A 12,721-nucleotide genomic window follows, 5' to 3' on the forward strand; every position below is an offset into this window, starting at 1 on the left:
GGGTGGTGGACAGGGGGGTGCTTGGGTGGTGGACAGGGGGGGTGCTTGGGTGGTGGACAGGGGGGGTGCTTGGGTGGTGGACAGGGGGGGTGCTTGGGTGGTGGACAGGGGGGGTGCTTGGGTGGTGGACAGGGGGGTGCTTGGGTGGTGGACAGGGGGGGTGCTTGGGTGGTGGACAGGGGGGTGGGGGCCACCTATCACACAACGTATGGGGGGATGTGGTCTTCTTCTGGTAACTTAGACCTTCTGTCTACTCAATTGGTTTGGATGAACCCAGTGGAATCCGCCCATGACCCGAGGTCCCTAAAAGGACCTTTAATAAGGAACCGCAGTCTCCAAGTCTTCTGGAATAGACGCCTGGAGATGGTGGAAAATATTACAGAACTACAAAAGACTCGGTATCTCCAGGATTGTCACCTCCCATGAACACTTCCTAGGTCAGGGGGCACTGTATGTATCTCATTGTCAGGGACTACATATAAGGAAATTACAGGCAGTCCCCGGGTTACCTACAAGATAGGGTCTGGAGGTTTGTTCTTAAGTTGAATTTGTATGTAGGTCGAAACTGTATATTTTATCATTGTAGATCCACACAAAAAAATTTTGTCCCAGTGACATTTGGAGTTTAAACAATTTTTGCTGCAATGGGACCAAGAATTATCAATAAATCTTCATTACAGACACCGCACAGCTGATCAGTGCAGTCTGGGACTATAGTAACATCCAGAGAGGTCACCAGAGGTCAGAGCGGTCTGTCTGTAACTATGAGTTGTCTGTAAGTCGGGTGTCCTTAAGTAGGGGACCGCCTGTACTGTATATATGAGATTAGTGGGTAAAATATATAGGATTCCGGTGTATTATATTCTGTATTTATGGGGGGCATAGTATATATGTCATGTACAAGGTGCATAGTGTGGTCAGTAATGGGAGGGATATATATTATTGTGGAGCACTATACTGTCAGTGACTGTGGTATTTTCAGGTGTGCAGTGTGGTCAGTAATAGGGATATATATTATTTTGGAGCACAGTGTGGGACACTATACTGTCAGTGACTGTGGTATTTTCAGGTGTGCAGTGTGGTCAGTAATGGGAGGGATATATATTATTTTGGAGCACAGTGTGGTCAGTAATGGGAGGGATATATATTATTTTGGAGCACAGTGTGGTCAGTAATGGGAGGGATATATATTATTTTGGAGCACAGTGTGGGACACTATACTGTCAGTGACTGTGGTATTTTCAGGTGTGCAGTGTGGTCAGTAATAGGGATATATATTATTTTGGAGCACAGTGTGGTCAGTAATGGGAGGGATATATATTATTTTGGAGCACAGTGTGGTCAGTTGTGGGAGGGATATATATTATTTTGGAGCACAGTGTGGTCAGTAATGGGAGGGATATATATTATTTTGGAGCACAGTGTGGTCAGTAATGGGAGGGATATATATTATTTTGGAGCACAGTGTGGGACACTATACTGTCAGTGACTGTGGTATTTTCAGGTGTGCAGTGTGGTCAGTAATGGGAGGGATATATATTATTTTGGAGCACGGTGTGGTCAGTAATGGGAGGGATATATATTATTTTGGAGCACAGTGTGGTCAGTAATGGGAGGGATATATATTATTTTGGAGCACAGTGTGGTCAGTAATGGGAGGGATATATATTATTTTGGAGCACAGTGTGGTCAGTTGTGGGAGGGATATATATTATTTTGGAGCACAGTGTGGTCAGTAATGGGAGGGATATATATTATTTTAGAGCACAATGTGGGACACTATACTGTCAGTGACTGTGGTATTTTCAGGTGTGCAGTGTGGTCAGTAATGGGAGGGATATATATTATTTTGGAGCACAGTGTGGTCAGTAATGGGAGGGATATATATTATTTTGGAGCACAGTGTAGGACACTATACTGTCAGTGACTGTGGTATTTTCAGGTGTGCAGTGTGGTTAGTAATAGGAGGGATATATATTATTTTGGAGCACAGTGTGGTCAGTAATGGGAGGGATATATATCATTTTGGAGCACAGGGTGGTCAGTTGTGGGAGGGATATATATTATTTTGGAGCACAGTGTGGTCAGTAATGGGAGGGATATATATTATTTTGGAGCACAGTGTGGGACACTATACTGTCAGTGACTGTGGTATTTTCAGGTGTGCAGTGTGGTCAGTAATGGGAGGGATATATATTATTTTGGAGCACAGTGTGGTCAGTAATGGGAGGGATATATATTATTTTGGAGCACAGTGTGGTCAGTAATGGGAGGGATATATATTATTTTGGAGCACAGTGTGGTCAGTAATGGGAGGGATATATATTATTTTGGAGCACAGTGTGGGACACTATACTGTCAGTGACTGTGGTATTTTCAGGTGTGCAGTGTGGTTAGTAATAGGAGGGATATATTATTTTGGAGCAAAGTGTGGTCAGTAATGGGAGGGATATATATTATTTTGGAGCACAGTGTGGTCAGTTGTGGGAGGGATATATATTATTTTGGAGCACAGTGTGGTCAGTAATGGGAGGGATATATATTATTTTGGAGCACAGTGTGGGACACTATACTATCAGTGACTGTGGTATTTTCAGGTGTGCAGTGTGGTCAGTAATGGGAGGGATATATATTATTTTGGAGCACATTGTGGTCAGAAATGGGAGGGATATATATTATTTTGGAGCACAGTGTGGTCAGTAATGGGAGGGATATATATTATTTTGGAGCACAGTGTGGGACACTATACTGTCAGTGACTGTGGTATTTTCAGGTGTGCAGTGTGGTCAGTAATGGGAGGGATATATATTATTTTGGAGCACAGTGTGGTCAGTAATGGGAGGGATATATATTATTTTGGAGCACAGTGTGGAACACTATACTGTCAGTGACTGTGGTATTTTCAGGTGTGCAGTGTGGTCAGTAATAGGAGGGATATATATTATTTTGGAGCACAGTGTGGTCAGTAATGGGAGGGATATATATTATTTTGGAGCACAGTGTGGGGCACTATACTGTCAGTGACTGTGGTATTTTCAGGTGTGCAGTGTGGTCAGTAATAGGAGGGATATATATTATTTTGGAGCACAGTGTGGTCAGTAATGGGAGGGATATATATTATTTTGGAGCACAGTGTGGGACACTATACTATCAGTGACTGTGGTATTTTTAGGTGTGCAGTGTGGAGATGATCTACAGGTCCACTCACACGAAGGTCTCGTTGTTCATTCCTTCATTGGAAAGAAAGTTGTTTTGCAGATAAAGTTCTCGCAAGCCCAAGAGATGGGTGAACGCTCCGGGTGGGATCTTCTCCAGCATGTTATTCTGCAGGAGATAAATACATTATTGTCCCCAGAATTAGAAGATGATGGAAATGAGTCAGCGAGGAGAAGATCCCATCAAATATCAATGTGCATCACACTGCATGATGGTTTATTCACAGGCCACGCCCCCGATCCTGCAGGTAAGTACCCAGAATGCCGTTCTGTGGCCGCAGAGCTCACTATCTAGACCTTCCTGCTCCTCTTACCTTCAGGTGCAGTCTGTACAGGCCACGCCCCTGATCCTGCAGGTAAGTACCCAGAATGCCGTTCTGTGGCCGCAGAGCTCACTATCTAGACCTTCCTGCTCCTCTTACCTTCAGGTGCAGTCTGTACAGGCCACGCCCCCGATCCTGCAGGTAAGTACCCAGAATGCCGTTCTGTGGCCGCAGAGCTCACTATCTAGACCTTCCTGCTCCTCTTACCTTCAGGTGCAGTCTGTACAGGCCACGTCCCCGATCCTGCAGGTAAGTACCCAGAATGCCGTTCTGTGGCCGCAGAGCTCACTATCTAGACCTTCCTGCTCCTCTTACCTTCAGGTGCAGTCTGTACAGGCCACGCCCCCGATCCTGCAGGTAAGTACCCAGAATGCCGTTCTGTGGCCGCAGAGCTCACTATCTAGACCTTCCTGCTCCTCTTACCTTCAGGTGCAGTCTGTACAGGCCACGCCCCCGATCCTGCAGGTAAGTACCCAGAATGCCGTTCTGTGGCCGCAGAGCTCACTATCTAGACCTTCCTGCTCCTCTTACCTTCAGGTGCAGTCTGTACAGGCCACGCCCGGATCCTGCAGGTAAGTACCCAGAATGCCGTTCTGTGGCTGCAGAGCTCACTATCTAGACCTTCCTGCTCCTCTTACCTTCAGGTGCAGTCTGTACAGGCCACGCCCCCCATCCTGCAGGTAAGTACCCAGAATGCCGTTCTGTGGCCGCAGAGCTCACTATCTAGACCTTCCTGCTCCTCTTACCTTCAGGTGCAGTCTGTACAGGCCACGCCCGGATCCTGCAGGTAAGTACCCAGAATGCCGTTCTGTAGCCGCAGAGCTCACTATCTAGACCTTCCTGCTCCTCTTACCTTCAGGTGCAGTCTGTACAGGCCACGCCCGGATCCTGCAGGTAAGTACCCAGAATGCCGTTCTGTGGCCGCAGAGCTCACTATCTAGACCTTCCTGCTCCTCTTACCTTCAGGTGCAGTCTGTACAGGGCAGGAGGAAGGTTCTTGGGGACTTGTCTCAGGAAGTTGCTGGACATGATGAGGATCTCCACGTTGTCCGAGCGGTTGAACATGTTGTCCGGGAGACCGGCGTCCGTCAGTTTGTTGTTGTGTAGATAAACCGACCTGAAGACAAAGATCCATTAACTACAACGCCGAAGACTTTCCCTGTGTAATTCATATTCACCTTTATATATTCTCATCTACATATTAATTTCCATCCATTTCCCACGGCAGGTGCCCTGCCGCGTCCTGCTGATGTCCTGCCTCGTCCTGCTGATGTCCTGCCTCGTCCTGCTGATGTCCTGCCGCGTCCTGCTGATGTCCTGCCGCGTCCTGCTGATGTCCTGCCGCGTCCTGCTGATGTCCTGCCGCGTCCTGCTGATGTCCTGCCGCGTCCTGCTGTGTTCTGCTGTGTTCTGCTGTGTCCCGCTGATGTCCTGCTGTGTCCCGCTGATGTCCTGCTGTGTCCCGCTGATGTCCTGCTGTGTCCCGCTGATGTCCTGCTGTGTCCCGCTTTGTCCTGCTGATGTCCTGCTGAATCCTGCTGATGTCCTGCTGAATCCTGCTGATGTCCTGCTGAATCCTGCTGATGTCCTGCTGCGCCCTGCTGATGTCCTGCCGCGTCCTGCTGATGTCCTGCCGCGTCCTGCTGATGTCCTGCCGCGTCCTGCTGATGTCCTGCCGCGTCCTGCTGATGTCCTGCCGCGTCCTGCTGATGTCCTGCCGCGTCCTGCCGCGTCCTGCTGATGTCCTGCTGAATCCTGCTGATGTCCTGCTGAATCCTGCTGATGTCCTGCTGATGTCCTGCCGCGTCCTGCTGATGTCCTGCCGCGTCCTGCTGTGTTCTGCTGATGTCCTGCTGATGTCCTGCCGCGTCCTGCTGATGTCCTGCCGCGTCCTGCTGATGTCCTGCTGCGTCCTGCTGATGTCCTGCCGCGTCCTGCTGATGTCCTGCCGCGTCCTGCTGATGTCCTGCCGCGTCCTGCTGATGTCCTGCCGCGTCCTGCTGATGTCCTGCCGCGTCCTGCTGATGTCCTGCCGCGTCCTGCTGATGTCCTGCCGCGTCCTGCTGATGTCCTGCCGCGTCCTGCTGATGTCCTGCCGCGTCCTGCTGATGTCCTGCCGCGTCCTGCTGATGTCCTGCTGTGTTCTGCTGATGTCCTGCTGCGTCCTGCTGATGTCCTGCTGTGTCCCGCTGATGTCCTGCTGTGTCCCGCTGTGTCCTGCTGATGTCCTGCTGCGTCCCGCTGATGTCCTGCTGCGTCCCGCTGATGTCCTGCTGCGTCCCGCTGATGTCCTGCTGTGTCCCGCTGCGTCCTGCTGCGTCCCGCTGATGTCCTGCTGCGTCCCGCTGATGTCCTGCTGTGTCCCGCTGCGTCCTGCTGTGTCCCGCTGCGTCCTGCTGTGTCCCGCTGATGTCCTGCTGCGTCCTGCTGCGTCCCGCTGATGTCCTGCTGCGTCCCGCTGATGTCCTGCTGCGTCCCGCTGATGTCCTGCTGCGTCCCGCTGATGTCCTGCTGCGTCCCGCTGATGTCCTGCTGCGTCCCGCTGATGTCCTGCTGCGTCCCGCTGATGTCCTGCTGCGTCCCGCTGATGTCCTGCTGCGTCCCGCTGATGTCCTGCTGCGTCCCGCTGATGTCCTGCTGCGTCCTGCTGGTGTCCTGCTGGTGTCCTGCTGTGTCCTGCTGATATCCTGTTCCATCCCGCTGACTGCCATGTGTGTGCAGGTTTATATCGGGTCAGTAGAGAACAGGAAAGTATTTGGGATTTTATCCCAGAAGGAACTTGTGAAAGGGAAACATGAGGAATACAATGAAAGATTATCCGCCCTGTGTTACATCCCGCAGGTCTCCGCTGCCGGCAAAGAGTTAATATTTCATATGGAAATTGGAACTGGGACAACAAAATATTATGGAAGCAAAAATAATAAAAAACATGTTTTCATATAAAATGCGATTGAGAACTGAGAGCAAGATCCAGCCAGCGGAATGAGCGGTGGTAATGGAAGCCTTAAAGGGAACCTGTCACCAGAATCTACCCCTTTACTACTCGCTCCCTTAGGTCAGGGATGAAATGTCCTTTCTGGAATTCCCTATTTATGTCAAATTTAATCCATTCACCTATAAAAAAAAGTCATATGCACTGAGATGAGTCACTTTATACCTGAGATGAGTCACTTTATACCTGAGATGAGTCACGTTGTACCTGAGATGAGTCACGTTGTACCTGAGATGAGTCACGTTGTACCTGAGATGAGTCACGTTGTACCTGAGATGAGTCACGTTGTACCTGAGATGAGTCACGTTGTACCTGGCTATGTATCAGCTGGTTCTGAGTTACTTGTAATGCTGAGAATGTGTCTGTATCTCCATTTCAAGGCTTCAGCGCACAAAAAGGACTTAAGGGGCCGAAGGAGTGAAAGGCACGTGCATCGCCCCTGGTCTCACCGTAGATTTGGTTTGTGTCCAAATGTCATTCCATAGATTTTCGTTATGAAGTTGGCGGCGAAGTCTGCGCTGATGAGAGAGGTCGGCAGGAATCTGGGCGCCAGGGTCAACTGGAAATGGAAAAAGATGAGAGCGAGATAATTCACGGATCATGAGGCTCGTGTGTCAGGTCTCTCCAGGTACTTACCTGCTTCACAGGAGACGGGTGCAGCGTCCTGACTGCCCCAAGGCTTAAAGGGGTCGTCCACTTTCAGAAAACTATTGATATTATTTGTGAAAGTTCTAGAATTTTCCAATATACTTTCTGTATCAGTTCCTCGCGGTTTCCTAGATCTCTGCTTGCTGTCCTGCTATAGGAAGCTCATTGGGGCAGATTTACTTACCCGGTCCGTTCGCGATCCAGCGGCGCGTTCTCTGCGCTAGATTCGGGTCCGGATGGGATTTATGAAGGTAGTTCCTCCGCCGTCCACCAGGTGGCGCTGCTGTGCTGAAGTTCCCCGGAGGCGCGCTGGAATGCCCTGAAATTCACCGGCCAATACCTGGTGCAGGTAAGTGCAATTTTCGCAACACATTTTTTGTTTTAAATGCGGTGGTTTTTCCGAATCCGTCGGGTTTTCGTTCGGCCACGCCCCCGATTTCCGTCATGTGCATGCCGGCGCCGATGTGCCACAATCTGATCGCGTGCACCAAAATCCCGGCGCAATTCAGGGGAAATCGGCGCAAATCGGAAATATTCGGGTAACACTTCGGGAAACCGCAAATCGGGCCCTTAGTAAATGACCCCCACTGTTTACTCTATTTCTGTGCGCTGGAAGTAACAATGAAGCTTCCTATAGCAGGACAGCAAGCAGAGATCTAGGAAACCGCGAGGAACTGATACAGTTGCACTTGTTCATTTATAATGGACTCTGCCTTATGTATCTGTCTTCATAGGGAACCTGTCACCAGCTTTTACCCCAGTAAACTACTTGCCCCCTGAGGTTGGATATGAACCTCTTCTCTCTAGAAAGGACATTTACTTATAATAAAAAAAATATCTTCAGTTCTGTAGCACCTGGAAACATGGCTCCTGTGTCATATTAAAGATAAGAATCTCATCTTTCAGATGGCATCAGTCTTGTGTTTCTGTGAGCTACAGAACTGGACACACAGGTAGGAAATCTTTATCTGGAGCTTGTATATTCAGCTGTGGAGCCACAATCCTGATGTGCTCTGGAAGATGAGACCTTTATCTTTAAAATGACACTAAAGTCTGTTTCTAGGTTCTAGAGAACAGAAGATCCGGGCTTCTCGAGATACTTCCCAAACTTGACTCATGTGAAAATGAAGTGAGAAGAGTCGTATTTGTCAGACTTTGGAGGAGATTGGGAGGTAGATGGGTGAGATTTCACATAAAAGAGAAAATTCTAGAAAGGACATTTCTCCCCCTTCCTGAGGGGCAGGTGGTTTAAGACCCCTCTGTATCACACATTCATCCTGGATGACATATTAGTAGTAGAATGACGCCCCACCTCTCGGGGTTAGTATCTGTGCCCTGTGACCTCAGTCTGTAGGTCGCCCCACCTCTCGGGGTTAGTATCTGTGCCCTGTGACCTCAGTCTGTAGGTCGCCCTCACCTCTCGGGGTTAGTATCTGTGCCCTGTGACCTCGGTCTGTAGGTCGCCCTCACCTCTCGGGGTTAGTATCTGTGCCCTGTGACCTCGGTCTGTAGGTCGCCCCCACCTCTCGGGGTTAGTATCTGTGCCCTGTGACCTCAGTCTGTAGGTGGCCCCCACCTCTCGGAGTTAGTTTCTGTGACCCGTGACCTTGGTCTGTAGGTCGCCCCCACCTCTCAGGGTTAGTATCTGTGCCCTGTGACCTCGGTCTGTAGGTCGCCACCACCTCTCGGGGTTAGTATCTGTGACCTGTGACCTCAGTCTGTAGGTCGCCCTCACCTCTCGGGGTTAGTATCTGTGCCCTGTGACCTCGGTCTGTAGGTCGCCACCACCTCTCGGGGTTAGTATCTGTGACCTGTGACCTCAGTCTGTAGGTCGCCCCCACCTCTCGGGGTTAGTATCTGTGACCTGTGACCTCGGTCTTTAGGTCGCCCCCACCTCTCGGGGTTAGTTTCTGTGCCCTGTGACCTCGGTCTGTAGGTCGCCCCCACCTCTCGGGGTTAGTTTCTGTGACCTCGGTCTGTAGGTCGCCCTCACCTCTCGGAGTTAGTTTCTGTGCCCTGTGACCTCGGTCTGTAGGTCGCCCCCACCTCTCGGGGTTAGTTTCTGCGCCCTGTGACCTCGGTCTGTAGGTCGCCCCCACCTCTCGGGGTTCGTTTCTGTGCCCTGTGACCTCGGTCTGTAGGTCGCCCCCACCTCTCGGGGTTCGTTTCTGTGCCCTGTGACCTCGGTCTGTAGGTCGCCCCCACCTCTCGGGGTTAGTATCTGTGCCCTGTGACCTCAGTCTGTAGGTCGCCCCCACCTCTCGGGGTTAGTTTCTGTGCCCTGTGACCTCGGTCTGTAGGTCGCCCTCACCTCTTGGGGTTAGTATCTGTGCCCTGTGACCTCGGTCTGTAGGTCGCCCCCACCTCTCGGAGTTAGTTTCTGTGCCCTGTGACCTCGGTCTGTAGGTCGCCCCCACCTCTCGGGGTTAGTATCTGTGCCCTGTGACCTCAGTCTGTAGGTCGCCCCCACCTCTCGGGGTTAGTTTCTGTGCCCTGTGACCTCGGTCTGTAGGTCGCCCTCACCTCTTGGGGTTAGTATCTGTGCCCTGTGACCTCGGTCTGTAGGTCGCCCTCACCTCTCGGAGTTAGTTTCTGTGCCCTGTGACCTCGGTCTGTAGGTCGCCCTCACCTCTCGGAGTTAGTTTCTGTGCCCTGTGACCTCGGTCTGTAGGTCGCCCCCACCTCTCGGGGTTAGTTTCTGCGCCCTGTGACCTCGGTCTGTAGGTCGCCCCCACCTCTCGGGGTTCGTTTCTGTGCCCTGTGACCTCGGTCTGTAGGTCGCCCCCACCTCTCGGGGTTCGTTTCTGTGCCCTGTGACCTCGGTCTGTAGGTCGCCCCCACCTCTCGGGGTTAGTATCTGTGCCCTGTGACCTCAGTCTGTAGGTCGCCCCCACCTCTCGGGGTTAGTTTCTGTGCCCTGTGACCTCGGTCTGTAGGTCGCCCTCACCTCTTGGGGTTAGTATCTGTGCCCTGTGACCTCGGTCTGTAGGTCGCCCCCACCTCTCGGAGTTAGTTTCTGTGCCCTGTGACCTCGGTCTGTAGGTCGCCCCCACCTCTCGGGGTTAGTATCTGTGCCCTGTGACCTCAGTCTGTAGGTCGCCCCCACCTCTCGGGGTTAGTTTCTGTGCCCTGTGACCTCGGTCTGTAGGTCGCCCTCACCTCTTGGGGTTAGTATCTGTGCCCTGTGACCTCGGTCTGTAGGTCGCCCTCACCTCTCGGAGTTAGTTTCTGTGCCCTGTGACCTCGGTCTGTAGGTCGCCCCCACCTCTCGGGGTTAGTTTCTGCGCCCTGTGACCTCGGTCTGTAGGTCGCCCCCACCTCTCGGGGTTCGTTTCTGTGCCCTGTGACCTCGGTCTGTAGGTCGCCCCCACCTCTCGGGGTTCGTTTCTGTGCCCTGTGACCTCGGTCTGTAGGTCGCCCCCACCTCTCGGGGTTAGTATCTGTGCCCTGTGACCTCAGTCTGTAGGTCGCCCCCACCTCTCGGGGTTAGTTTCTGTGCCCTGTGACCTCGGTCTGTAGGTCGCCCTCACCTCTTGGGGTTAGTATCTGTGCCCTGTGACCTCGGTCTGTAGGTCGCCCCCACCTCTCGGGGTTAGTATCTGTGCCCTGTGACCTCGGTCTGTAGGTCGCCACCACCTCTCGGGGTTAGTATCTGTGCCCTGTGACCTCGGTCTGTAGGTCGCCCTCACCTCTTGGGGTTAGTATCTGTGCCCTGTGACCTCGGTCTGTAGGTCGCCCCCACCTCTCGGGGTTAGTCTCTGTGACCTGTGACCTCGGTCTGTAGGTCGCCCCCTGTGTATTTCTGCCGCTGTGGATGATGGGAGAGACAATCAGTAAGACAATTAGCGTGTCTCCAGCACCTTTGGAGTTAATAGGCTAAAAGTGGATGAAATCCGGACACTTCCTGCGCTCACAAGCTGTAAAGTCGTGACAAATCCTTGACGCATCGCACGTAATCCGGACTTTATTAGCGAGAAGGTTGGAAGCAAGAAGCATCGGACGGAGCCAGAGAAGCATCGCAACGTATTATGTGGCCTCCGTGGACCCGCAGCGTCTGCACCCGACCTCCCACCATTGGCCTCCGCTTGTCCCTTCTCCAGACACTAAGAGGAGTCAGCCGCAACGCAGGAGAACGTCCCAATCACCTGGATGCAGAATGATTGACACTCCCGTCCTCTCCTCTATTACTCTAGGAGCTGCAGTCCCATTATTTTCCAGATATAAATTCTGTCTGGTTCCCCAAATATTTCTGTTTTGTGCCAAATTCCCCCGGGTTTTTGGCACACACGATCCGATTGTGGTGCATCAGCCCCCGGCTTGCATGCAACAGAAAACGGAGGGCGTGGATGTTGGAAAACCCGACGGATACGGAAAAAACGCAGAATTTAAAAATGAAATTGTGTCGCAAGATCAAGCACTTACATGCACCAGGAAGAAGAAGGTGAACTCCGGGGACCTGAGCGGGGAAGCGACACATGCAGGATATCAGGTGCAAGAAGAAGGTGAACTCCAGGGACCTGAGCAGGGAAGTGACACATGCAGGATATCGGGCGCACGATCTTAGTGACTCACCGCACAGTGCATTATACACGGACAATGCACTTACATGCACCAGGAAGAAGAAGGTGAACTCCTGGGACCTGAGCGGGGAAGCAACACATGCAGGATATCGGACGCAGGATCTTACTGACTCCCCGCACAGCGCATTCTACACGGGCAATGCTCTTACATGCACCAGGAAGAAGAAGGTGAACTCCGGGGACCTGAGCGGGGAAGCGACACATGCAGGATATCAGGTGCAAGAAGAAGGTGAACTCCAGGGACCTGAACGGGGAAGCGACACATGCAGGATATCGGGAGCAGGATCTTAGTGACTCCCCGCACAGCGCATTATACACGGGCAATGCTCTTACACGCACCAGGAAGAAGAAGGTGAACTCCGGGGACCTGAGCGGGGAAGCGAGACATGCAGGATATCAGGTGCAAGAAGAAGGTGAACTCCGGGGACCTGAGTGGGGAAGCGAGACATGCAGGATATCAGGTGCAAGAAGAAGGTGAACTCCGGGGACCTGAGTGGGGAAGCGAGACATGCAGGATCTTAGTGAATCGCAGCAGACCTGAATCCTCGTTGGACAACGCTCAGCGGGGATAGCAACAGGACCGGGTCCCAGGACCATAGTCAGGAGACTCAGAGCTGCAGCTTCCACAGTTTAGACCCAGCTTCATCCAAATTCTCCCAGGCTGCATCTACTACCGGGCTGGTGCCTATTCCTGAGGACCCCTCTCCACGTCCCTCCAGCACCAGAATCTGCTGTTATCGTTTGGCTCGTTGCCTGCTACCTGTTCAATAAAGTTGATTTGCGCAACGTTGCTTCCGTCTGATCCCTGGATATGGCTGTTACCACTACGGGCTCCCCATCCACTACCCAGGGACTTATCTTACAGACACTCAGGGGTTTCCCCAGGGAGAACCAGTACATCAGCCTCTCCCTCCATATTTCTTGCACACACCCCCTGCTGGAGAGCTGCCAGGCTGTAGTACA

At 52.1% G+C, this 12,721-nt stretch overlaps 1 protein-coding gene across 1 annotated transcript in view; it reads right to left on the reverse strand.

The window, feature by feature from the left end:
- Positions 1–12,721, reverse strand: part of PODN (podocan) — a 43,133-nt gene that overhangs the window by 3,026 nt on the left and 27,386 nt on the right. The window contains exons 5-7 of the mRNA XM_072128351.1: positions 6,980–7,089; positions 4,499–4,655; positions 3,209–3,324 (exon numbers count right to left, since the gene is read on the reverse strand). Of these exons, the coding sequence (XP_071984452.1) occupies positions 3,209–3,324; positions 4,499–4,655; positions 6,980–7,089 (383 nt within the window). The remainder of the gene's footprint in view (positions 1–3,208; positions 3,325–4,498; positions 4,656–6,979; positions 7,090–12,721) is intronic.

This window comes from Engystomops pustulosus, chromosome 10 (assembly GCF_040894005.1).
Source record: "Engystomops pustulosus chromosome 10, aEngPut4.maternal, whole genome shotgun sequence".
In the NCBI taxonomy this organism is placed as follows: domain Eukaryota; kingdom Metazoa; phylum Chordata; class Amphibia; order Anura; family Leptodactylidae; genus Engystomops; species Engystomops pustulosus.